The 27,446-nt window shown below is 47.5% G+C and overlaps 1 protein-coding gene across 2 annotated transcripts; it reads right to left on the bottom strand.

The window, feature by feature from the left end:
• Nucleotides 1-193: 193 nt before the first annotated feature.
• LOC122366773 lies at nucleotides 194-20,638 on the bottom strand. Of its 2 annotated transcripts, none has more exons than XM_043339338.1 (7): nucleotides 20,342-20,638; nucleotides 13,855-13,984; nucleotides 7,591-7,701; nucleotides 7,091-7,228; nucleotides 6,631-6,728; nucleotides 4,974-5,139; nucleotides 194-1,538 (listed from the first exon to the last, which is right to left on the bottom strand). In XM_043339338.1, exons 1-7 carry the CDS (start codon nucleotides 20,465-20,467, stop codon nucleotides 1,429-1,431), a joined length of 879 nt encoding a protein of 292 aa, XP_043195273.1. In that variant the 5' UTR covers nucleotides 20,468-20,638; the 3' UTR covers nucleotides 194-1,428. The 2 variants fall into 2 exon arrangements, with proteins under 2 accessions (XP_043195273.1, XP_043195274.1); XM_043339339.1 differs by lacking the exon at nucleotides 4,974-5,139 and adding an exon at nucleotides 5,508-5,670 and having other exon boundaries at nucleotides 20,342-20,593.
• Between the last annotated feature and the right edge of the window lie 6,808 nt (nucleotides 20,639-27,446).

The following is a 27,446-nucleotide window of genomic DNA, read 5'->3' as shown; positions in this document are numbered from 1 at the left end:
GAGAATGTTTGTGTAGGATCTAATATCTGACGACTCGCTAGTCGCTTGTGACATGGAAGTCAACCAATTAGATCGAGCCAGATTCCCTCTATCGACTCCCGTCCCCCAGTGGCCAGTATGACTATTGTTTAGGCAGCTCGTTTATAAGGCACGTTTTTGATTAACTACTGCAAAGGATGGCAAAACCAGCAGCTCACATTCTTATTTTATTCGGACCGTTATCGAAAACCTATCGTAAAAATTATTCCTTGTCCCAAATAACGCACATTTGAGCTCGGACAAGTAACCAATCAAGATTCGCCTCAGCACACATCGAGTAAAACGAGTCATTCACAGATTCACACATGCATCCTTATCTATCCTTACTGGCAATCATTCTTCCCAACACTGGCATTCGGAAGCACGTCAACATCACACTGCACACATTCAATAAGGTCCATTTTCCGGCAGAGGTGGACGAGAAACTGCTCTTTACTGACCTCCAAAATGCGGTCCTCTCCGGTAAAACATAGTGCCTTATGTTGCAATATCATCCTCTCACTCACACAACCTCAAACTCTGGACGGACGGGCTGATAAGGACCCCGGCTGCTGCGAGGGCGCAACAAAATATGCAACAATGCAAAACACTCGGGAATTCGTTGATGAACCTGCAAATCGGTAATGATAATTACTACCCATCGTGGGTAATTAATTACAACCGATATCTAAACTACTAAAATACATCTGTTGAAACAAAGGCATACAGCGTTTCCAAGCTAAAAGTAAAACCAAAACACTGAAAATAAATTAGACACATAAACAGGAATGCGTGAAAAAGCGTTTACAGAATAAATATCATCAAAGCCGGAAGGCACAAAGGCAGCAACACTATAGTACAAAACAGTCAGAATAACAGTGTATGAACTACACGTGGGGCACAACATTTACCGCATTGTTCGTTGCACTAACCGATAATCCGTATTAAAACGAACACATCAGTACGGTATGTACAAGCCATGAACACACATCTATTTACACAAACGAGGGGAATGTATGTCCGCTCACCAATAGTGGACCAGCATTGGAACCACTACATTAGCTGCTCATGAAGGGCATACATTGATTCGATATAAACGAATCTGCTCAGGGGGGTTGAGGACCAGGGCACGGGGCACCTCACTTCTACCGATCATTTCATACAACTGTCTGTGATGCATAACTAAGAGATAATTTTGACGTAATGCCGGTAGAACTCTGAAAAACTATATATCTACTTAAGTACTGTTGCCGCGAGAGGTAAAAATACAATTGGCAAATTGTTGAACTGCTTGCCTGCCAATAAGACCGCTCCAAACCTCACACCGCCCTTAGCGACAGTGAACCTCAGCGGATAGCTTAACAACTACAGCTTCATCCCGCGCTCCCCACGCGGCGCTGGCGTCGGTGTCTAGTAGTTGTAGTTTCCGTACTGGGATCCGTAATACGGACCGGGGTGGTTGTACGTGTTGTACCCGTACTGGGGTCCGTACCCACCGCTCGATGATTTGGTCGGGTACACTGAAAGAGCGCGCGAGAAAACTGGTTAGAAGATAGAACGGGACTTGTTACCGGGAGCACGGGGAGGGGTTAATCGGCATCGTTTACGATAGGAAAATGCAAATAAGAAAGGCACTTTAAAGATGAAATACAATTAATTGATAGCTGATAACAACTGTTGTGAGATTGAGGGACGATGAAATCATATGAAATTCGATAATTTACAAGAAGAAAAATCGCACGTCACGTTTGCGAGATAGCCGTGCAATGACAGACGTCAATTTCAAACCGTATAAAAATTTACTAAAAACAACGGCAAAGGACATATAGCAAAATGTCATGCACTTACTTACCGTTTCTACTCATAGCTGTGATTTTTATTGTCAAAACATGAACATTTTTAAACATTAGGTATGAACATGCATGTTAGTTATTTTGTGCAATATCGTTTATGGTTTATTTGTATAGTAGGTATGCGGTGAGATTAGCGACACATGATTATTTTTAGCAACAGCAACGTTATTGGGGATGTGCGGAGTGTAACTGAATCCGTGAGGCGTGAAGTATTCAACGTTATTTGGACGACTCATCTTATGTGTGGATCGCCCATGATCGTAAATACATACATACATACCTACATTAGGGTGGCACTTAGCAATAGGGTGAATTCTATGTTATCCGATTTTTAGGCGTGCGGGTAGTTTTCTGGTTCCATTCCCGTAAAAAATAATGTGTGCAAAATGATTTTGAAAAATATTGATATTTAGGGGTCGCGAATTGAGGTCAAAGTTGGCAGTTTTGGGGAAAAAATCAACTTTTTGGAAACTACTTTAAACCTATTTGGAATGACATATGTGGTCATTAAGCGTCATATCCGACGTATTTTGACCTTTATTTGTATAACAATTGCTTATCCCATCACTTCCGGTCGATCGTAGCCAGTCCAGGTCAGGCCAAGACAGGTCTGATCTGGGCTGTTTTACCCATGTCAGGCCTGTTTTTGGCCTGCGACCGGTGCCTTCTCACAGTGGAGGTCATATCCTCTTATAAGTGTGAGGAGTGAATGGTCTCTCCTGTTCCAAAGGGAGGACGAGCCCCACAGTTCTATCGGTTCTTGAGACATGCTCCTTTTCTGTCAAAGAGAATGTGAAGAAGTTGGAGTCAGCCTATCGCCGGCGGGGGAAAGCAGAGGCGAGAGTGGGCATTGAGCTGCACTGGTTTATTGTGCTTTCGGGATGTTCTTCCGTGGGCGCTTCTTCCGACTCTACATAGTGCCAGTGCCAGCAACAGACTTACCCGGCCGTTGCGGCGCGCACACGGAGGGAACGTCTTTGACGATGGCGACCATGAGAGAGAAACGTCGACTCACACTCCCAAGCGCATGCGGGCGAGTGGACTTCCCCAACAGTGAACTGGCCTCGACCGGGCCAAACTGCCCAACCGTAATATGTGAAGAACACGTGAACCTGTTATCAACTGCGGCACGGAACTTCTGATACGACTCCGGCTGAACCGCGAGAGAAGGAGCGTCGACCGATTCTAGGTCCTGGTGATGGGGGGGGGGGGATTAGGGTGGCCAAGCTCCTCGCCGTTCCCAAACTCCCCTCCATCCAAGCACAGGAGGCCATGCTCACAGCGCTGGGGGGCTAGGAACTGTAGAAGCGGAACTGCGGCCTTTTGCTTCGACGCCACGACGCCGAACAGCATGCTGGTGAACGGTACTTTAGCTCTTATCGAGCAGAAGCTGGATCGGCCCGTCCTCCAGCTGGCCTGCCGGCACCACGTAAAAGAGCTGGTCCTAGAGAAGGCCTTCTCCACCTGCCGTAGAATCTCGAGCGGCCTCTACATCCGGCTGTTTTAAGAGGTTCAAAGGCGGGTGGGAGTTCATGCTTCATTGACAGGATCACACCGGTGGCGTTCGCCGTCGACGCCGTTCCGGAGTGGGACAAGCTGCTGGTCAGCTTTCATCGCTTCCATCGCTGGACTATGCCTAGCACCGGGAAGACTACCGAAAACTTCTGGAGCTCTGCGTAACTGCTCTCGGTGGAGTTCCAAGCACGGCATCCGTTTCTCCGCCTCAGAGTACTCCACTGAGTTAGGTGGATGGCAAAGACCATCCGTACCGTGGGTGCCTTCCTCTTCAGGGAGCGGCTCCGGCTGACGGCGGCCGAGGCCCAGGTCATCAGACGCTGTGCGCTGTTCGTTGCCTGCAAGTTCGCCGCCGCCGCCGCCGCCTGGTCTGGGACTCTACTGCCACTGCGCCGGCTCTGGACCTGACCTTCGTGAACTCGTTCTGCACCTACCCCGACAAGGAGCTGTCGAAGACGACAGTCCCGGTCTTCGGCCGTCACCTGTAGTAATTGAGGGATCGGCTGGTGACTCTGGAGCTTTTAGACCCCGACCCTCGGGCTCAATCAAGACATGGAACGGGCAATATAGACTTGTAGGAGAGGGGACCCGCCCCATAAGTACTTAGTGGGCACTATGAACGCCGCTCTCGCGACCGAGACGTTAGCGAGCTTCCTCACACCATCGTTCAAAAAGCTCTCAAGGATACACGACCTGGACGCGGGGCTCATCATCAATGACCAAGGCCACTGGGAGGACAGCAGCTACCAAACCGCAGCTCGTGTAGTCCGGGAGCTGCGGGTGGTGAATGACTTCACCAGGCGCGGTATGGCGCTGATGTAGGACTGGCACTCATGGAAGACAAAAATTAGCGCCAGTTCTTCCTCCATGTCGTTGAAAAGATCACAGAAAACGCTAACCTGACACCCGAAGATCGACTGCAATTGCTAACCAGGCTACACACAAAGTGATCTGGGTGCCCGTTGCCCATGATGCCCCTCCCTCCAATGAGGCGCCAATAATCTAGGTAGTAAAGAGGAGGAACTGGAGTAGTGGAGTACATAGACCAGCGTTCTGGCGTGGCCGAAGCTGCATGGAATATCAATAAACAATATGAAAATGACTAAGAAATGCCTTATTATCATCCGATTATAGCGTAATAGGAAACTCAGAAGCGATTTTAATGATATTGAAATATGCTACCAAAATCTCAATTTTGACCTTGATTCGCGACCTCTAAACATCAATATTTTCCCATAAAAATTTGCCTCCCTTATTTTTTACGGGAATGGAACCGGAAAACCACCCGCACGCATCAAAAATCAAAAATTGATTTTTAAGTGCCACCCTAACCTACATACAAATTTTCCTTTCGTTTATTAATAATGTGAGAACCAAAGTAAGCGTTTTATTTCGCTTCTTTTCCCTATCAGCTATCATAATCTTCCGAATGCAGTCACGCTTATTTTAAAAGTGCACTTAATTTCAAGATTTACTGCAGTTATATTGGTACCCAAATTCGTTAAATGTAGTCATATGTTATTTTTTCGCGCCTTGGTTTTCGCCCTCCTCTGTAGCTGTTCTCGCCGCTGACGTTTGCTGACATACCAGGCATGATGTAGGGCAGGTTTCTGCGCTTCTCGTTGTAGCTCTCCTTCTTGATACAGACGGAGGCTCCAACGAACAGCAGAGCCGAAACCAGCACCCAGCCGACGCCCACCCAGGCGATAAAGTACGACCAATCAAACACCGCGATAGTGTGGCTCTGCAACAGCTGAAAGGCGACCCGGCTGTTAGCGGGACGCTCATTGGCTGACGGACCCGTGACACGGTTGTGGGTCACGCGGCTGGCCAATGAAATGTTAGCGGTCTTCTGTGGAGTAGTTGCGGGACGAGAGGACGTGTGTAAAGGTTAAAGTGCTGGTTTAGTTTACATCGGACGTGCTGAAATTGCGTCAAGAGCATTTGACAAATGCCTGTGGAGTGTGGGGACAGCCTGACAGGTAAGTTGTGAGGCGGAATGACATTACCCGACCACCGTTCATGCCTTGTTCCATCCACCAATAAGAGCCCAAAGAGCGGTTTCAAACAACCAATCACCGAGTTTGACATGCGTTGTCATGGCCCGTGATCGGCCATTACCTGACATGACGTATTGGGCCTGCATTGCCCTCTTGTCCTTCTCCCTGCGTAGAATAATTGAGGCGATAACAAAGAAGAGAAAACTGAAGAAGCACGCGCCCACTCCGGTCCACGCCACGTAAAAACTCCAGTCGTAGTCAGCGTGGGTGTGCTTTTTGGCCAGCTAGAAGGCGGGGAAAATAGGGGAAAGGTAAAGTCGGGCTCATGTCGGTTACAAAAAAAAACTAGGTACCCCATTCGGTTGCAAGAAGCTACGCTGAAAGATATCGTGGAAGAGAGTAATATATGGGATAGAATACCCGGAAGACCGATGTTGAACACACCATTTTTATCACACAATCACACTATGTATGAATTTGCTTTGTAATGATCCCGCATTGTCCCGTTCAAACAATTTTTTTCGATTAAACATAAGCTTAATATTATTTGTTTTTAAACATTTTCCTTATACCTGCAAGTTTAGTCCTACAGATGCGACGCATTTTTAATGAAATTTAATTATCTCACTAAATGACACTGCCTTCTTGCTGTCGCAATGGGCAATGGATAAGACACTTCTCATGTGCACACCATACCTATATTGAGCTAGAACATGCTCAAAAAGTTCAGATACAAGGCATGCTCAAGAGATAAGAGATCAGCTCGCTTCGAACGAAATAGGATCATTGTGAGGTGAACGGTAGGGACAATGACTCACGTACAAAATCATTACAGCAAACAGTGGGGAACCAACATATTTTAACTGTCTCGTACTCATTAAGAAATTCAATGTTACGTGATTTATAACAAAACATCTACTCACTAAAGGATTTTAGTTTAATTTATTTAAAATCAAACTCATACTGCAATTATAGCCGTGCCCATATTATGTCAGCAGACGGATAGCCAATAGCCAATATGTAACAATTTATCATTAAATACTTCAGCCTCAATGATTAATGGCGAGAATATCAACAACGTATACGAGTATAGAATGGCTATTGTGCCCCAATTTCAGCATATGACCTTACATTGATATCTGATTTTAACACTGCTGGCTGCTGCTAAACTCAAGCAACTTGAACGGCAATTGGTAGAGCTAGAACGCAGGTCAGTGAGGAAACGGGTGGTCTGTACTCCTTACCGGGGGCCAGCTGCGGTAATAGGGAGCCTCGTTCAGTTTCTTCTGCTCAAAGTACTGCACTCCGTGCCACAGACCCATCGAGCCCGCCGAGAACAGGCCTGGATGAATGCAGAACGCGGAGTCAAGTCACCGGTCAAAAAGCCACACGATGATAGCTCGTTCAATGCATGATTGGTAATCCGAGGCGTACATCGGTATTGCATTTACATGCATTTATAGACCCTTAAACTATTCAAGGCCGTCTGCATTCAAATTTCTCGTTGATACAGACTGTTTTTAGTAATTTTAGTTTTACAGGACCTTTTTTAATTTATTATCAGATCTAAATTCAATCATTGATATCAACATACCAGAGCATATGCATCTCGTCATCTACAAATGAAGAAAACTTCTACGAGACAATAGAACGATTACTATGGTAACTATGCAACAAATGCATATGTAAATTTAATGAACTCACATGCAAAGAGCATAAGTGCGGCGGTAGTTCCAACGTTGGCCGCCGAGCGGCGCCAGCATCCAACCACTCCAGTCCAGAAGGCGACGAACACGAAGAAGAATGCCACAATGAAGAGAGCAATCATCGAGCGGGCCATGTCTGAAATGGGTGTGGGTAGTCGCGGTTAGAATGAAGAGATTAGACGGGAAAATTGTGGGCAATCGGTGTCGGAACTCGGAATCGATGTAAAACGGCAAGCACGTAGCACGGAAGATAGGAGATGAAAGAGATGTAAAAGCATTGTTAGACCGGAAAAGGCTGGCATAATTCACTTTTTGATTGGTTATTTTTGTGAAAATAGTCCATGAAAATTTCAAACTAGTGCATCCATTCATCCACACGCTTTATCTAATCGCCGTTAGAATAAAAAAACTTCGAGTGTGAATTAAACGTTTGTTTCCTTTAATATTGAAAAGCGGTGACAGCTTCGTGAGTAAACGTTTGCCGGGGCAGAGACTTACGCAGCCGTGCCATCAGCTCCTCGGAGAAGGTCTTGGTGAGATTGTCCTCGTCAGGGATGTAGTAGTCGATATTTGTGCAGTAGGTCTCCACGGGACTCAGGTAGACGTCCACTGGAAACAGAAAATAATAACGTCAGTCCATATATCGGTAAACATGCTGGCTGTCTAACGCTTACTCATCAATCAAAACAATACACCATCGGTATTCTCATTGAATAAAGCAGCCAAAAACAAAATCGATGTTGACTTAAACCCAGGGGTGAGTCTTGCTTTCTCATAAGCCCACTAATACGGAGAGTCTTCGGATGAATAATCGCGGGCATAAACCGACAATAAATTAATCAATCGGAATGACAGCATGATTAGATATACCGTCTTATCTACGCAACTTATAAATGACCTCAATGATGGATAACTGAACTGTGAAAGTTTCTTGACGATGATGAATTCATCTCATAATTTGATTGCTGCTTACATGGAATCGATACTTGAACGTGCGTCGTGTTTCAACGCACGGAAGTAAGATGCGTCGCCCGATGACCGATACAAAGTTTGGAAATTGTGCGCACACCTAAAATATGAAGTATGCATCTACTTATACGGAAGCTTCGTACATACTGCTTGTGCTCATGTTTGTTTTGCGCTCTTTGTGTTTCTGTAGCGGTATGTTGATTTCGAGGGAAATCGATCCCATTTCGATAGGACGGCCATGGCACGTTGATTGGCCGTCTGGTCCGTGAGCCACTGTCCACAAGCAGCCATCAGCTGACCGCTGAACACGCCACATTAAGGCATGTAGCCGCCAAGGCAGAATGTGGGTCACAGCGGCGGCTACGGCTTTGGAACACTGTCTGACGTGACCGAGCAAAGCCGAGCCGCGAGACCCGTTGCAGGATTTGAGTGCAGCTTTCGCTTAACAAACCGGAACTGGACCGGCCTTACAGAAAAATGGAGTACAGGTTTGGACGGCCTATACCGTGCCATCAATATTAATGCCTTTATCACGCGCGCGTTCAGAGCTCACAAACGTTTAAGCCACTACGCTAAGATACGAAATGATTTTAAAACTTTGTACCTAAGTGCAGTGCATGATTGTCAAAATCAATATTAACGCTTAGCTTAGCTAGCGTAGATTTATCTCGTAACGTTTCGCTTGTTATAACGTTTATGAGTTTATGCCTGAAGTCATCTAAGGAATCAACGTCAGAGGTGTGGCACATCCTGTTCTACCTCTGCGCTTCCTTTCCCACCCTCTACTCTTTCTCTTCGCTCCTGGGGTCAGTGACCGTCTGACCTTCAACTCCTCACTCCGAACTACACAACGACACGCCGACATCTCATCTTTCCTAATATTTTCCTGACTTCTCTCCAGTTCTGCCCATCCACGCAGACTTGCACTCAAATGCAGGCGAATGTCCTTGGCATAGATCACAGGTGGTTCGCTGGTCGACCCGATTGTGCCCCTGGCCTAGCACGTGCAATACGCGGGACACTCCCAAGCCCCTGTGTAGGCGATGTCCTTGAAGGCCTGCAGTTCGCATAAACCATTCGCTGCATTGTCTGTCTTGAGCTCAGAGGGCTCAGAGGCTTGTGGTCCGCCAGCTATGCAGGATTGAGCATCGCATTGTTACGCACATAGTGATACGGGCGGGCTCATAAAATTTAACATATAAGAAAGAAGCCGCCGAAATGCTAGATGAGTTGTTTGAAGATAAAGAGTCGCCAAGAACAGGGACAGGACCATTGCGTGGTGGCTTTACTTAGAAACGACGCTTTAGTTCACGGTTGCAACACGATGACATTGTGTCCAAAGGGCTCCTCTAGAATCCTCTACCACACAAACGTACGGAGAAGCAGTCGTCCCTTGGAAAATCCCGATCAGTCAGCCTATAATATCATGGGGAAACTCTTAACCCCAATAAGCCCGAGGGCTCTTTCCAGTGGTCATGTCATTCGAAACGGAAACAGACATACATGGTTAGCTCAAACCTCGCCCGACCAGCCCAGAACTTCAAGCAGAGCAACTCAGAAATTTTCTATGCAACCAAGGACGCAGATTCTCTTATTGGAATGATGATTAGACGCCACCTAAGCCAACTTAGAATCCAGTCCACCTAACTTTGGATTAAAACCCGATCACTTTAGGAGAGTTTACTGCGTTGATCTGAGTTAGTCCTAGCTAGCAACCACCCCTGGTGATTCAGAACACTGTCCCGGCTCTCTCCCACTGTACCGGAGGGTGACGGGACGGGAGAATCCGGCACGGGTGATTCAGAACTACTTAGAGGCATAGTATGTGGGACGTCCCAGTCAGGAACGGTGCAGAGCTGAGCTGGCGAGGCCGCGGTGTACGTACGTCATTTTCATGAGAGATGGAATCGACGGTAGAATCGCTTACCTATTTTTAGTAATGTCGGATATGAGCAGTGCTTTAGCAGTGTCGAGTGCATACTGCATAAGGGACATCAGATAGTGCACACTGCACAGTTCGTTGTTGGATTTAGAGCATGCATTAAACTTATGCCGATTCAGTCGATTTGAAATCAAATTTTAAAACATCCGTGGCTTAATGCATGCATTTCTGTGGGCGTAAAGAACAGGTGTTGCAACCCCATTTCCGCAAACAACCAAGTAGTTAAGCAAATGTCATAATACGGGTGCAATTAAGCTAGCACCAGACCTTGCCTTCTGCTACAACCACCATTTCAGCATCACTCATAAGCCATCCCTCTGCAGAAATGACCGTCCGGCGTCCGCTCATTCTCATTATCCTTCCGAACCCTCTGTAGCCCGGCAAAGCCTTGGCGGCGGTGACCGCCGCCACGCCTACGCCCAGCTGGACGCTGATTGGCTGCTTGGGGCGCTTCTGAGAAGTGACGTCACTCGTACCAGTCGCTACCAGCTCCGGCAGGGCCGACGTGAGGCGAGGGAGGGGAGGTGGCGACTCAGCGCGCGATGCTACCGCGGTCCGCGACTGACATAGAAGGTGGTTGGGGGATGAAAATGCTTATATTCAAAGCACACCCAACAATGTGGACACTCTGCAGTAGAGGTGGCAAAATGTGGACCCGAGGACCCGGTCCAAAGAACCAGTCTGGAACCATATGGGTCCAGACCGGTTCCTGGAAATTTTATGACGGGTCCAACCGGGTCCTACCATAAACTATACATCTTGCCCACTACACATGATTGCAAAATATAGAGTGAATGGAAAGAAAACATTTGCTGATGTATATTTCTTAGCACACTAGCTCATAAGTATTCCCAGTGAGAAAAAGGTTGTTTTAACTTTTACATGATTCAACTAACGATACCTACAAATAGTTTGTATTAATTGACGTTTGGGAACGGGTCCGACTGGTTCCGATTCCAACTTAGACCGCGTCTGACTGGTTCCAGAAATGTCCAGACGGGTCAGGTTCGAGTCTGGTTCCCAAAATTTTCATCTTTTGGCACCTCTACTCTGCAGTCAACAGAAAACAAAAACAGACAACATTTGTTTATATGATGCCTTTGGGACATCAACCGTGTAAAGGTTAGTAATTTCGCTCATCCTTTTTCAACTTCAGCGTTCTTCGTTTAATAAAACTACAGCTCAAGACCTGCAACACCTGTCCACAGCTCTCGGCCCGTTACTTTTCCGATTATTTTCCTGTGGTCAAAGGCCGAAACAAACGTGTAACAAAGCGCAGAACACAGCGTCTATAAACAAGGAAACAGAACAGGAATGTTGCTGCTATCATGTTAGCATTGCTTAGATTCTCCTTGGCACAGGTGCACCTGCAAGCTTTTTGCAACGGAATCGTGACAACGGCTCACGCTTCAGTACTTTACAATTTAGAACTCCGGGAACGAAATATATGTTGGTACGGCAGTTGCTTAATTGTTGACAAAGTATGCTTTTGCTGTTACCATGATTCCTTTGCCTTTCTAGGATTTTGACTGCTACTGATTATATGGTAGCCTTGATATACAGTTTTTGTTGTCGGATCTATGTATGTATATCTCAAGAACACACTTCTCTATAGAAGTATGTGTCTCAAAATAAGAAGAAATGTTCGTGCGAGAATCTTGTTCCCATGTTGATATTGAACATCCCGATTTAATTACATGATGATTGCAGTCATAATCGGGTTATGTGAGAATGTGGATACGATAGACTTTTAATTTCATTAGAAATTGTACAGCGAAAGCTGGGAAACTGACCGATTTTACGATCATTTGCGGGGCGGGAATGAAAGTGTCTTATTAGGTTACATTTGGTTTACATGCCGTTTCAATTTCCTTAAATGTTTGTGAACTAAGGTGCCGTGATACTGTTGAGAAAAATAATCAATACAAGTAAAGGCAAATTGTAAAAATGTAATTTGACAAATGGAAGAAACTTAAAGATACGTACTTTTCACCATCTTTCTTTTACCTTGAGGTCCTCGATATCAGGAAAATGAACAAAACTCTTATCGATTTCAATAATCTGCCGTCCAAAGGCAAAAACGCATATGTCGGGTCATGACCTGACCCGACATATGCGGTTTTGCCTTTGGACGGCAGTAATCCCCTGGTCGACAACTCCTCGACATGTCATATTCGATATGGCATGTTCACCATGTTACAACACTGTTCCCGTCACTGCGTATGGGCCATCTTTCCCGGGTGTCACTAACGTGACGGTGTGCCGCTCGCGGCTCCTGAAATCGTCAATTTTCCACTCTCTTCCGATCATCGGAGCGTTACGCCGCACCCAGAGCTGTGCCCGTTCCCACATGCCGTATGACAGCTGCGCTCGTCAGTAACGATCTCCAGGTTCAGAAGAAAACGACGCCGTCGTGAGTCGTTTTAGATGGTGTGGTGTGTAGCAGGAAGCTTGTGAAAGTTTGTGTGTAAATACTAAATAACGAGTCGGCTGATGTTGGTGCTTGTGGCACTGTTGTCATACAATGACACGAAGAAAGTAAACATGCATCATTTTAAGTTCTTCGTCTCAGGGTTTGATTGCTTATGCCCGGAAATTGTAATAAAAATGTTCAGGAATTTGACAAAATTTTCTTTATCACGTCAAAGAAGCTCGTCTAAAAAATCAGCAGCCTGTCTCAAAAGATAAACTGATTGAAAGAGAGGGAGAGAGAGAGGGAGAGAGAGGGAGAGAGAGAGAGAGAGAGAGAGAGAGAGAGAGAGAGAGAGAGAGAGAGAGAGAGAGAGAGAGAGAGAGAGAGAGAAGTAATTGGTCTGTCCAGTGTCCCTGCGCGCGGGTGTTCCGCCTGAAAGCTAATCACAAGTCTGACGTATTGCGGTTAACAGTAACCAACCAATCAATGTGATGAGTTTGTTTACCACTGGCTAGGCGGCCCAATGCTGATTGGGCGGCTCAAGTGAGATGTAAAAACACAGTCAAGAAGGAGTTATCACTGTTGGGACTTGGTAATGAACTTCCGAAAGCAGAGCAGTTATAGGCGTCAAGGGTTACAACCACCTGTAAGCTAAGCATATAGCAAGGAGTGCAGCATAGAGCAGTGGAAACTGCTTACTTTATCTCTCAGTTTATCCTAATCATTCACATATGTAGAGCTATGTTGCGAAACATAGCTCACCTTCTAAAACTACTGAAGCGCATGAAATACATTTGATTGCGTCAACCATATCCATCAACTACCTGAAGTGGGTTTGAAGAGTTTGGACATTCCCCGCAGACAAAACATGGCCTCTGAAGGTTTCTGATGATCTTGAGCCATCTATCACGCACCTGTTCTATCAGCTATTCAGACCCGAACAATGCCCAGGTATCTCGCGTAATCTCCGGTCTCCAGCACACGGTAGCCTGGCATCTCAGTTCCATATCATTCATGGCCTTTAGTGCAGGTTTGTGACTTTCTCCACCTCGTAACAGCTGCTGAATGTAGCTATTCCTATCGTCTCGAACCTTGAGATTTCCAGATTTAATGCACTGCCATCTGCTGAACGTTTTAAGAGATTGTGAATGTGAATTGAGATAAATCAACTTTAATTTAATTCGCGCAGATTCTCTCTTGATACAGATAGCTTTCCGACCAAAATACTTTCTAATAGCGCTCCAAGCTTGTATGTGTCCATCATTTTCCTACATGTGGTCACTGGTGTGTTATTGCCCTAAATGGAGCCGAGACTGGGACGTCAGTCTTTTTTAATGAAGTTGTCTTACTTTGTATCTAATGCTGCCAAAAACGGACACATAAATTACCACGAAAACTCTTGATTACCCCAGACTCCAGCAGACAAAGTCAAACTCACCTCCTTTGGGTCGTCCCTCGGGGAAACAGGTGCGGAACAGTCCCTGTGTCCGGGACCGGTAGATAGCCTCTGTCTCGAACCGCTCCTGGTCGGCCGGAGACAGCGAGCCGACGCCACTGGCCATGTCCGCCTGGAACAGAGGTCAGGTCACGTCAGGTCAGGCAGGTCAGGGGCAGGTCAGCTGATATATTTTCAAAACGGGGAAAACCGAAGCCTGAAATTTGATCGAGTCGCTTCGTCGCTGGTTGGGTTGATTTTTTTTCGCTGACAATTATGGGCTGTATGACACTGTCCCTGAGGATTCCTTGCCTAAAACTACTGCTTATTTTTAATTGTTCTCGAGTTCATTATCATAGCACACCTTACACGTAAGCCCCGCACATAATCCAAATCTCCTTGACGAACACTTTACAACAGCTTATGTTTATAATTCCCAGGCATTTTAATTGCAGGGAATTCCACCAAGTAACAACAACTACCGATGTTCGCCTTCAACCAATCCCGGGTCCCGCAGCACCTAGTTAATGTCTACGATCGGTGTAAAACATGCACTAGCGAACATGTAGTTCGCCAAGCTTGTATCATTTGAAGCTTGTAGCTTGTAGTGATGACACCTCTAAGCAGTGTATTCTTCAGGTTTAATAGCAGAGTGTCAGCTGCTCGTAAGCGTTCGGTCACGATCATGACTCCTCTGCTGGGAACCGCTGGTTCGCGGTCACGCATCATTCCCCGTGCTGGCCCGGGTCCGTTGGGCCACCAAATAGCACGTCCGTCCCTTCCGGTGCTCATTCATGGCGCCATTCACCGTGACCAGCGCGCAGTGACTACCACAGGCGCTCTCCAACGCGGCGTCGACTATCACAGGCAGGCGACTGCGCACGTGCGCTTAGTAGCTTAGTAAGTATGTAGTTAGCTATGATGCAGTTATGCAGGACCACAGTAAGGACCACAGTAAGGCTTATGTCTCAAACGTGTCTCACCCTTCACACCCTACCCTGGCCGGGCCAATCCCACCAGGCACCAACCCCTAACCAAAAGTCGGGTCAGGACGTGCCTAGCCTACGTCCAGCCGAGGTCGGCACGCGCTGGCCTACACCGTTACTCTGCCTAGAGAGAGGGGTGGCGAACGGTTGGTAATGGTTCATTACCATACTGAGCTGCAGTCGACAGAACTGACGGATGCTGCCGAGAGAGAGAGAGGGACAGAGAGAGAGAGAGAGAGAGAGAGAGAGAGAGAGATGAGAGAGAGAGAGAGGGAGACAGAGGGAGAGAAGGGAAAGACGAGAGGGGGATAGAGAGAGAGAGAGAGAGAGAGAGAGAGAGAGAGAGAGAGAGAGAGAGAGAGAGAGAGAGAGAGAGAGAGAGAGAGAGAGAGAGAGAGAGAGAGAGAGAGAGAGAGAGAGAGAGAGAGAAGAAAGAGGAGGAGAGTCTGCCGGCTGTGGGCTGCTGGGGTATGAGGGAAAGGATTTCGGACGCCCGGTATAGGCATGTGGTGCAATGAAAATTCATTCAATGGTTTTATGGTTGGTACTTGAATGCATGGTCGTGCGGATATGCCACTTTAGAGCGTGGTTAGCTCTACTTGAGAGCAGGAACAACCTTCAACTGAGGTTAAATACTACAGAGATGTTACAGGTCACGACAATTCTACCCACCGCAGCGGCTTTGAATAACTAGAGCATTACAAGGCCGATCCATCATTGAACTTCGCCACCCAACCGGAAATCAAGGCCAAAGGCACCATTGTTCTAATTACTTACGCAGCCCAGTCACCACTCAAGCATTCTTTCATCTTTAGATTCATTCCCTACCATCCCTACACGAGGGAAACCTCAAGCTTCTCTCGACTCTCGTCCGGCCGGCCCGCATGGTTGGTCGAGCGCGAGCCTGAGCTGTGACGTCACCCGCCCTGAGGGCAGTCAGCTGATACCTGGCTAAAGTCGATGACCTCGCCTGAGGCAGAGGGACCGCGCGGCGAGTGGCCATCCGACGCGCTGCGCTGGCGTTCCGGAGACGCATTCGTCCGATCGCTGGGATAGAATTGATGGCCTTTTTGTGGCGACTGCTCCCACGGGATGGAGGAGGAATGGTCTGGGCTGAGGAACTAACCCGCTCGGGTGTGTCGAGGGATGAGCGGCTGAGATGAGCGACAGACACGGAATGGGTGGGACGTGTGAGCGGACGTTTTATGATGTTAGAGCTGAGTTACCGTGGAATAGACTGTATTCTGTTTTCCAAACAATCAATGAAAGGAAAATGCTTCTCAGATTCATAAACCACCCACCTCCGCCCTGTTTTGGCTTTGAACTCGATTTTCCATACATTGCAGGCTGGATTTTTATTTTGCTCTTCCTCAGCTAGAAGCATCATCTGTGCTTACATTACGTCCACATGGCTTCTGCTGCATAGCTTCTTGAGCCAGCGTGCAACTTTGTTTTCTACGAGGATGTAGTATGATCATTAATCATGAGTGACGAAGTCACACTATACTTACTTATCTCAGGTAACAATCTCTCATCGCTAAAACTCCTTGTGACTACGCTAGGTCTCTTCACCCCCTCCCCCCTGTGACCTCTCACGTTAACCTCATACCGACCTCTTGCCATGACCCCTGTCACGATCTCCGCTGTTCGTATTATCACGGTTCTCTGCTACATTCGACGTCTGCAAGCCCCCCACCCCCACCCCCACCCCCACCCTCCCCCTCCCCGCCGAGCTGGATGCGGGCGCCTCCCCATTGGGGCGGGGGAGGGGTCGTGACCTCTGGCCCGCCTGAACGGCCGCCATTGGCCGTGAACTGCGCCCTATTCTTCAGACATACTCAGTGGAGGGTGATGGGCAGACGTGAGGTCACGCGTGCATGGGGGTTAGGCGTAATTAGAGGCTAGTTAGCTGAGAATGAGACGTTGAAAGCCGAAAAATCTCTAACGAGGCACTCACATTTGACATTGTGCGATGTTTGAGTGTTTTCAAAAGTTGTGTGTCTAATCACGGTGACACAGAATAAGTCTGCTTATCAACTGTGATCAGCATACGCATTAAAAACAAGGTCATACGTGACCAAATACCAAACATTGTGCAGTGAAGCCTAACCTGTACCTACTGAACCAAAAGTGATGATGTAAGGAAGAAATTGTGTTCAACTGAGTGCATTGTTAGCGCTGCGTGCGAATATCAGCGAATTCCATCGCGGAACTATGCCCAATCATCTTGGTGATGTTTGCTGGTTCTACGAAATATGTAGGCTCTACGTATTTCGTTGAGTCAGCAGGTTCAAAATATTCTGCATTCTACAAACATGGCTATCGCGACCCCTCCAATTTTCAACCAGGGCAAGTAAACTACCATCACGTAACATGTTTCTAGCTTCAAATTCTCTCACAGACTGGATTCCAGTACCATCAGCTCTCATATCAGCGTAGCGCCAAGAGAGCGGGAGGTGAAAGCGAGCCAGATCAGAGCAGCCGTGATCGGTCGGTCCCGCGGGACACTTTCCCTCGGCTCTCGGCGTACCGCAATGGTCATAGCTGAACGATCCTTCCGTGGTTAAACCTAATGGTGGCGTGCTCTCGGAGTGTCGTGAGCCGGGGACGCGTGAGTTCAGAGTCAGGGCGTAGAAAGCTACTGAACTGAGGCGCACGAGGGGGTGGTGAAGCAGAAATCACGAGCTTTTGTTGCGCGTGATGGCTAGGCTGGAAGTTAGGGGCTAATTAGGTTGAGATTCTTGGCGTTGTGATGAGATGGGATAGGAATGACACATAGGTAAGCAAATGCTAGACCTAAGTAGTGAGACAGTGATCTATCACGTTGTCTATTGGGCCTGATTATTCTTTATTGTATCTATTCACAAATTGAATGATTTTAAATTTTGATAAGTGAAATTCCAGCAGTTATCGATGAAAAATTGTTCATTTGTCTTTTTGGGTAGGTGTTTGAAGCATTAATTTTCTGCTTCTCCATCCGTGAAAATCTAGATAAGATTCTCAAAATAGCTCAACTTCAATCAGTTCACGAAATTCCGAACCGAGTTATCACTCTCATGTGATAAGATCCATCACACGTTCATCACTCCACCAGCATACCAGTTCCCGTGACCGACCTCCCATCTATCTGCATCGTTTCGGTGTATGACCAGTCTCAGTCGCTGCGTGCCCGGCTGACCACTCGCTCCTCAAGTCACTGACCGACCCCCTCCCCTCCCCTCCCACCGCCACGCGACGCTACCTGCCCCCACCGGGGCAGGGGAGGGGAGGTGGGGAGGGAAATAGGACACGTTACCACTACCTCAGCCGCCGCCGCCGCCGCCGCCGCCGCGGCCGCGACTCAAGTAATACTAGGGCAGCAGGTTTGCTGGACGGCCGGTTTATGTTCTCAGCCTCGGGGTGAATACTTATCGCAGACTCGTGTAGCTAGTATGGGGTGCCGGTTTGACTATGATGGCACCTTGTGCTGGATTCGGTATAGCCGTGGGAGGCTTCAAGGATGATGGCGGCGGCGGCGGCGGCGGTGGCGGCAATGGTGGGAGTAGAGCCAGCGCCTCCACCGCTTATTACAGGCAATCTGTTCCGCTTTCGGAGCGTCACCAGAGAAAACTGCGCGCACATCGACCGGCCACGGGCGACTCCGGGTCTTTTTGCATAGAGTCGGGTGACTCAAGACAATAGGCTTTGTCATGGGGAGCGTCCGGGTATGAAGGGGCTAATGGGACTGACCTCAGCCGAGCAGAAGCCATTGTGCGGACAGGCACGCCATGATTTTTATCAAGACTGAAGGGGTATTTATCATGATGGAAGTTGTGCATAACTCTTTCAAAGTATGATACTCGAGATGTTTTTATAAAGATAAGCGAAACGTTAAGTTCATGCATCTCTCTCTCTTCTCTCTCTCTCTCTCTCTCTCTCTCTCTCTCTCTCTCTCTCTCTCTCTCTCTCTCTCTCTCTCTCTCTCTCACACTCTCTCTCTCTCGCTCTCTCTTTCTCTCTTCCTCCACCCCACCATTTCCTTGCAACACCCCGTTTCCTACTTTTACCTATCAACCCGTCTCCCGACCCTCATTCAACTGTGACAATACTTGGCAACACGCCAAATCACCTGCGGGAGCTGCCGCCCTGTTTTTCGGTCGTGGTTGGTGGCGGTCGTGTTGATATGATGGCCAACCGTGCCCATTCCCATAAGCTCGTGCGGTCTCCATAGACGGAAAACGGAGCATGAGAATGGGCAGCCCAGCGAAGCGGCAAGGCCTGGCTGGGTGCCCACTTGAAGCGGGTACAGCGCTACTTGGACTTGATTGTCTTTCACTCTGGGTGTTTTATTAGCCGTCTTCGAAAGGAAAAGAAGAAAAACCCGATTCATTCAATATATATCTCTGTGGAATATGAATACTGTTGTTCGTCAAATATTTCTTCTAAACAATGCCATCATGCTGCTTTTGCAGCAGATGCGACCTTCTGTCAATGGAGACTGCAACGCAAGGATGAGCGCTTAGGCCACTAACACCAGAGACTGCGTCAGCGCATAGGCCGCTAACACCAGCCCGCGCGGACGGCCATCTCTACCCTCGAGGGTTTCCCTACCAATTTCTCGGCTGACTGGAGTTACAAACAGTCGTGACCCTGGGGGTAGGAGGGGGAGGGGAGGGGAGGGACGACCCTTCTCGGAACGGCAGGAAAAACACACGTCTGCCCCGGCGGGCGGGAGGGGTGCGGACGGGCAGGTTTTGAGGACGCTGTCTGATGCCGCCAGGTAGAAAGCTGAGCGTGTGGTGGTGTTTTACGTCGAACTTCGGGGCTTTTATGAAAAGTTGAAGCATTATAAAGCCACTATGGTACGGTTCACTATGACCTAAAAACGAACTGCTTATATCAGCTCTCAGTTAGCAGGATCTCAACTCTTAAATTAGCAAAGATACTTTTGTTCAGGCAGCAAGCTAGGTGTTTCGGAACGGTGATTGCTGAACACTTGGGAGTGTTTTCCATTTATAATACTTTTTTCAGCTTCGAATACAAAACCAAGCTATAGCCTTCTTATGCTATAGCTTGCATAAGAAGAGCTATAGCTCTTCTTATGCCTAATAACTGATAAAATAGGCGTATTTCGTTAGTCGTCTTAAATGGCCATTGAATTGAATGATGCCATTGAAGTTCACCAGCCCACGGTCAACGTTTCTGTTCGTAACTTATCTTTGGCAGGTGTTATCCATAGCCAGCAGGACTAGCCGCGCCGTACAGATTTGCATACAATGGTCAAACACCCTACCGGCACCCCTCACGTCTCCCCCTCCTTCCCCCTCCTCTCCCCTACCCGTGTCCGTGCTCTCTCTCTCCCTCCCTCCACTATCCGTGCTCGCCGCGACGGGCCCACACATCACGTCCCACCCTCCCCTGCACTCTCCCCAACGTCCCCTCTGCCCTTCGCGCCCCTCCCTCCCTCCCTCCCCAAACTCCCCTCGGCGCATTCCTCAGCAGGTGCGCATGCGCAGTAGGCTCACCTGTATAGCATCGCGGTCCACTCGGATGTATACCCAGTTGTCGGTGCCAAAAGCAATACCGAGGAGAGCCACAGCCACCACACCGGCGACAGTCGCCAGCGAAAGGGTCACTGCCGAGCAAGGCATCTTGACCTTGATGAGGGGTCAAACAGTCACTGACCGACAAGCGGTCACTCAGGTGCCGGTAGCGTCGTCGGCAGCGGCAGCAGCTCCGCTCGGCGGCGGGGTAGGTCTCAGACTGGCAGCGGCGCCGGCGAGGAGCCTGGCAGCAACAGGTGCGCGGCAGGTGAGCGACGCAAAATGGCCGCCGTTCAGTGCCTGGGGCGAAATGCCGAGACGGCACTAGCCGGCCGGCAGAGGCGCGCACAGCGGAGGAGGGAGGGTGGGGAGTGGCTGGACGCTGGTCAGGGAGAGTTGGTGGAGGGCCGAGGCTGACTCCCACTTATATCCCAGTGCCTGAGATAAGGTGGGGTTTTAAAAGACCTAGAACAAGCATTCTTGCGATTTATGAACGGGTTTCTCCTGCAATTGAAAGTATTCATGATGCTGATGCTTTCATTTTTGATATTATTTCCTTCCCGTTATCGGTCATATATTGTTTGAATGCAAGAGAGCTTCCTCTTTTTCTTCAATATTCCAGCAAACATGTGACCTCTTCTCTTATGACCTCTTCTCACCTGATTAAAAGGCTCGAAGGATATGTGGCGGCGCCGAGATTCGATTCCAAGTCCTCCCCCGGAAACTTGGCAGCCTAGGTCACGAATGTTTCCTGAAATTACCTCATTGATATCAGCATGGAAAACGGGGTTTATCCTCCTTCGTTCCAAGATAGAACACATATCTTGTTGTCAATCAGCAGAACATGCTTTGGTAATGCATGTTCGCTATAAATATTTTCATAGCTCTAATCCCTTCGTGAAAAAAAAATGCTAGGAGTGATCTATATTATAATTTATTCTACACTAACAAGCTTAAATAGATCACTTGAAGCAGGTTTACATAGAAATAAATGTCAGAAGTATTGGATGAAGTATCTGAGCTATGCATAAGTGACTTCACAAATTTTGCTCCTTCCCGTGAAAACATATAACCAAAGTCCAGAAACCAGCATGTGTTCAAGATTTTCGGGTCAAGCTTCTGCGAATGAAAGCACTCTGCACATTATATTCATGTTTTCTAGAACTCTACGCCATCTTGCAGCGATTGCCAAACAAATAGTGAGGGTTGCCTATTTTTTCCAGAACTTCCGTGATACCTAATTTAACAGCGGCTGGTTGGGAGATCTCAAATCCTCGAACTCCTTTATGGATTATGAATCACGAAATCACATAACAAAGAGAAATATGAACTGTTGGTTACTAAACGAGGCGTGGGAAAGGGGTAAACGCATTGATTTAGAATGCAGCATGTAGTTGTTCTGCGAAACATGAACCCAACACTCATGATTGACGTTAGGTATCACGCAGGCCTACTTCCAACGTCACGTAGGCACTGGCTGTCTTTTATTTTTAATCTTATAATATATTGCTCTTCAAGCTTAGCCTCATTGTATACTACTAGTTACCGCAGCAAAACTTTAAGGTGGATAGCATCATTTGCTTAGATGTCCGACCTCTGGCTAGTTACTTGACGCAGAAGCTTTAGCTAGAAATAAAAAAAAATCGGCTGAATTGCTTTTCGTATTGCTCAGAGCTGTACTTATGGTTGTACTAAATGATCCATCACCCACAGTCTCTATTCCGAAGCCTTTTAAAGTGTAATCTATGAGCTCAGACGTCCGTGGTCATCCAAGATATCGTGGTCGGTCCTAGTTCTATGTAACATTTCGGCTGGCAGTAGCGTCACCTACCGAGGTCAGTGTTTGTAGCGCCACCTGTGGCGAACCATTGCAATGAAAGGCAAGTAAAGTCTGCTCCGAGAGATTGTAGAATGCAAAGTACATAAAAGCGAATAATCACGCAAACTGAACGTGTTTTCCACACAAGCTGCCTACGAATTTGTCTATTTTATCTTGAAGCAAGAGTAACTATTTAGTGATTGGTGGCAGAGTGGCCAAATAGGGGCTGTGTGGTATGGGTATCGTGCACGTCCACAACTTCTCCGCAAAATACCATCTTAGTAGGTGGGTCGAATAAACATAATGAAACCGATCGCCAGCACTACCAGAGTTCAGAACCCGATTCAGTGCAGTGTATATTTTATGCCGTCCTAAAAGCTGCCCCCATTGGTTCTCTTTGCTCTCAGAACCAGTCCATCCACAATCCCAACAGCTACCCTATAAGCTGAGTGACGGTCAATCCATCTACACGACGGTAGAGGGCAGGCTCGATAGTCCACACCCCGCTGTGATGATCCCTTGAGTAGCTGGATGGTAGATACTATCGAAGCAATGCCATCCCAAAGATATTGCAACGCACTAGTCGCTCGTAGTCGAGCAAGCTCAGTCACCCCCGTCCTTCTGCCGCTTGACCTCAATGGGTTAGGATAGGTACTTGTTACATAGTTATACGACTTATATATTTCAAACAATCAAGTAACATTTCCAAGAGCTCATACTATGTACAAACGACCGTAACTTTTGGCTTCCGCAAAACGCAGCCATTATGAAGACACATACATTACATTGTCCACGTAATCATGGTATTCATACAATAACGCCTCCCCACTCGGTTGCATAATGAATAGTGATGTTAGATTTGCTGATCGCATCCAGTTGTTGACATTCAAAGCAAAGGATATGCCTAGCATCGTAAAGCGCTTACATGCAATAATACTCGTAGACCCAGAAATGCAGCGTTGCTTATGTAGTGTCATGCCATTAAATATTTTATATTCATTCATTTTAGCTACAATGTCATAATACACACGGCAGTTGCGATCGTACATCAAAACTTTTTCCCTCCTGGGGCAAAATGAATGATCAGCTAATCGTATACGGTCTGTAGAAGATATTACATATCACGAATCATCCTCGCTACAGCAGACACGGATCGTAACCGATCATCCTCCCCGCAGCAGATGCTCCGCCACTAGTCATCCTCCTCCCTGTAATAGTGGTACACCGTTCCTCCTCCACTTCCTCCAGAGCCTCCAAACTCGGCACTGCCGTAGGTTCTCCGTGAACTGGGACCGGCCGCCGCCCGGTGTCCGCCGGCAGAGAAGTCGAAACTGGGCCCGGCGCTGAAGCCAGTGCTTCCACCACCGCTGCTTCCGCCGCCAAAAGAGTGTGCACCGCCGCTTCCACCGCCGCCGCTTCCACCGCCGCCGCCGCCGAAGGATTGTCCGCTTCCGCCACCGCCGCCGCCACCCCCTCCTCCATTGAAGGAATGTCCACCGCCGCTTCCTCCGCCGCCGCCGTTGTTGAAGGAAGGTCCTCCGCCACCTCCACCGAAAGACTGTCCACCGCCTCCGCCACCTCCACTGAAAGAGTTCCCGCCGCCGCCGCTGCCGCCGAAAGAATGGCTACCGCCACTTCCTAAGGCGTTTCCACTTCCACCACCACCTCCAACGCTTCCTCCTCCACCGCCTCCGCCGAACGAATGTCCTCCTCCACGTCCGCCGCCTCCTCGCCCATACCCCGGCCCTGCATGTGGCCTAGAAACTGTGACACTTCTACCGCCAGTAGCCCCTCGTGCGCTACCTCCGCTATGGAAGATAGCATTGGAGGGTGAATGCACTGGCCCGGGTCCTCCTTGAAAGGGAATGTCACGAATTCCCTTGAAGAATGTCGATGAAGCCCTTCCTCCGCCACCGACGAAGGAGTTGCGGTTTCCGGTGAAGGATGCTCGGCTGTTTTGGAATGAACGCCCTCCGCCGTGGCTTGCATAGCCCGCTCTGCGCCCGATAGATCCTTGGTGGCTTCCTCCGTTGGAGTATCCTCCTCCCCCTCCGCCCTCTCCTCTTCCTTCTCCGCCTCCTCTTCTTCCCCCTCCGCCTCTCCCTCCCCCACCCCCACCCGATGAATATCCGTAACCCTGCCCACCGCTCCCGTACCCTCCTCTTCTTCCGCTGGAGCTCGAACGGCCACCGCCTCCAGAATTGGTAGCACTTCCTCCACCGGATCCACCACCACCCGGTCCTCGGTAGAATGGACCGACGTTGGGGGTGTACTGGCTGGCAACGACGGCCAGCATCGCTGCCAGTAACACCACCTGCGGAAGAGACATGTCGTTAGGTACGGCTTGGCTTTAACGATTTTTAAAAAGTATTTTATTGATGTCTGTTAGTAAAATTTGTCTTATGTTTTATCTATTAATTAAATTTGTTTAATTAGTTATTACGTGCATACCTACTACATTGTTAAATGAACATCAGCCTTCTTTTATAATGTTTGTATTGAAAAACACGGAACAAATAGTGCTATATCTTGCTACATCTATGCTATGCTAGCTATATCTTGTTTTCTCTGTGATTATGTCATGCTGATGAAGATTTAATAATCGAAACGCGTCCATGCACTACTTGTTCCGTCATCCGTGTTTTTCTACTTGTCTCTATCAATATACAATGTTTGTATTACTTGTAAAGTAAATATATCGTTATGCCGTTATACTTAATACTAATGCTGTCGATATGACGATTCAATGATAATGACGTTCTAACGCTGGATTGTACGGGTGCATGCGATTTCTTGCATGGTTAGAGTTCATTGCTTTTTGTGTTGTAAAGAATCCTTAACCCTATTCCTGGCGGGCTCCGCCGGGACAAGAAACTGGCGGGGGGGGGGGGCCGATTCGGCTCCCCCTGAGATCTCGAGAACGAAGCAAGATAGCGACAAACGGTAAACGGCATCGGATACGCACGGTCAAGATCTACAATTTTTACTAAGGTCATTTTCAGGTCAGGTCAAAGATGACGTCACAGGGGTCGAAAAAGTCAAAATGGCGGCGCTAGATATGGAGAGAGTTTTTCTCAAATAACTTTCGAATTAGTCAAGATAGGAACAAACTAAGGGCATCATCGTGATCCTCTTGTCAATCCGCATGGAATGATATATATGTTGACCTCGCAAGGTCAAGGTCAAAGGTTGACCTCAGGTCACGTGACCTCGAGGTCATCATGTATATCATTCGATGCGTCTTGACGAGCTGAACACAATGAGACCATCCACGCGTCTGTATCTTGTTCCTGTACGGAGTTATTGGCCAAAAACCTTTGGTGACCTTTGATGACGTCACATGACCTCACAGCTGCCCAACAGCAAAACAGACCTCAAGGTAGTGAAGGTTGATCGTATATGAAGTCATGTATGGTATATGGGGCCATTCCGACCCGTTTTAGTGGTAAAAACAGGGAGTTGATTTTTCCCCCATTGACTTATAATGGGGAGGTCGCGAAACTGACCTGACCTTAGGTCACCGATATCAAAATTCCGAGATATACAAATTGCACATACTGGTACCCTAACTAAAGCCTGAAGAGAAGAAATTGATCGGTCAAAAACTCTAGCTCTGGCGTGATTGCAAACTTTTCTGAGGTAGGGTCACCAAACCGCCTCTGGTGACCTGACCTGAGGTCAGATCAACTCAAAATTTTCAGACATGTTGCGTAGAAGCCTTTTAGGAAAAGTCAGAAAATTTGAGCTTCCTACCTCAACGCGTTTGGGAGAAATAACCAAAAAACCTCAGGGGGGGGGCTCCTGAGGCCCCCCCCCCCGCCAGGAATAGGGTTAAGGCATTATATCATTGCATGGGCTATTGATTTACCAGATGCACTGTGATTTGAGCGAATGAGCTCTAAGCCTAACGGGCCCTTCTATTAAACTCATGCTGCATGCACCATTCACCCATTCATAAATGTGTCAGTGAGTAACAAGGAAACTGCTCGCATATTGTGCATAGTCACTATAGACTGACTCAATGCCAACGGTAAAACGTAGCTCACAGTAGCAGTTTTGCTGCTCCGATGACAACTGATAACATCGTACAGTTAAACGGGTAAAACGCTCGCATATTTGGTACATTCTTTGCAAGTTGATAACAATCGGTCAACATTTTATCACGGAACCTGTCATATCTGAATGGATAAGTTCTGTTTGATCTTGAAAGTTACTTCTTTCGGCGGAAAATCTGTGTCGATTTGGTTGTAGTTGTTCAAGGGCAATATGATGACGGGGAAACATTGACGGATCAAATGATTGATGGGCACAGATATGGCATTTGCTGCACGACATGACACAAAACTGTTTTTTTTAGCTTGAGGAAGGCTGTCCCGTTTCCTACAGATGAGATAACATTAAAACAAGCCTGTGATTTATAGGGTGAGTCGAAGTTTTGTTTAAATATTCTTTTATTTTAGTTTCGGATCTAATACCTTTTTATTATGAAGATAGGTTAACCACGAGACGAGTACCTACTACACTAACAAAACTATGAAATATTTACCACAGTAAAACCACTTATTTGCACGGTCATTTTTGCTTGTTTTGATATATCTATCAATCCCCTTTTCATTGTAGAGAGCACAAATGTATCAAATGACTTTATGCACACTCCGGCTTAAAATATAGAGTAGGGTGGGACGAGTAGCGGAATAGTTTCGTTTTACCAGATACTGACTTCATTTAAACTGTCCCTCGATGAACAACAAACGTGTTTGTCTCCAAAGCATATTATTATAGGCATTATGTTTTTAGAACTTCAAGCGATAAATGAAATGAAATGAAATGTTGTGCAACCTGTGATGATTCGACAGCGAGAATCAACGAGCCTTGTTTATAGAATAAATAGCGTAAGTTGAAATCCATTATTTTCCAAAAGTATTTCGATTTACAAATCGGATTGACGGATTGATGGGTATGGTATGTTTCAGATAAACAATAATAATAATAATAATAATGCCCTTTATTTCGTTCCATCCTTGAAACATATGTGAGCACACATGGAACACACACCACACCACAGCAGTCCCATACATGGAACGTCAGCGCTCAACAATGCGCTTTAACTGTGACGCAAACACATTTACAAGATCAGAGCGACTCACAGAACTGATCTCGAGGCCCATGAGACCATACTGCCGGAGTAGACACTGGTAGTCTTTGATCAGGATGCCTCCACAGCCAATCTCACTTGACAGGACCGCTTTAATTATAGCATTGTTGCTG

The sequence above is a fragment of the Amphibalanus amphitrite genome, unplaced genomic scaffold, assembly GCF_019059575.1.
Source record: "Amphibalanus amphitrite isolate SeventyFive unplaced genomic scaffold, NRLGWU_Aamphi_draft 000829F_arrow, whole genome shotgun sequence".
NCBI classification, from domain to species: Eukaryota; Metazoa; Arthropoda; class Thecostraca; order Balanomorpha; family Balanidae; genus Amphibalanus; species Amphibalanus amphitrite.
This window is presented reverse-complemented; position numbering and strand designations above follow the sequence as displayed.

Excerpts from the sequence above, each read along its gene's own strand:
- LOC122366773 (XM_043339338.1), bottom strand. The coding sequence starts at position 20,467 with ATGCCTTGCTCGGCAGTGACCCTTTCGCTGGCGACTGTCGCCGGTGTG. Across the intron at positions 5,140-6,630 it reads ATTACCGCAGCTGGCCCCCG|CTGTTGCAGAGCCACACTAT; the intron begins GTAAGGAGTACA and ends GTCGCCTTTCAG. Across the intron at positions 1,539-4,973 it reads CCTGCCCTACATCATGCCTG|TGTACCCGACCAAATCATCG; the intron begins GTATGTCAGCAA and ends GCGCTCTTTCAG.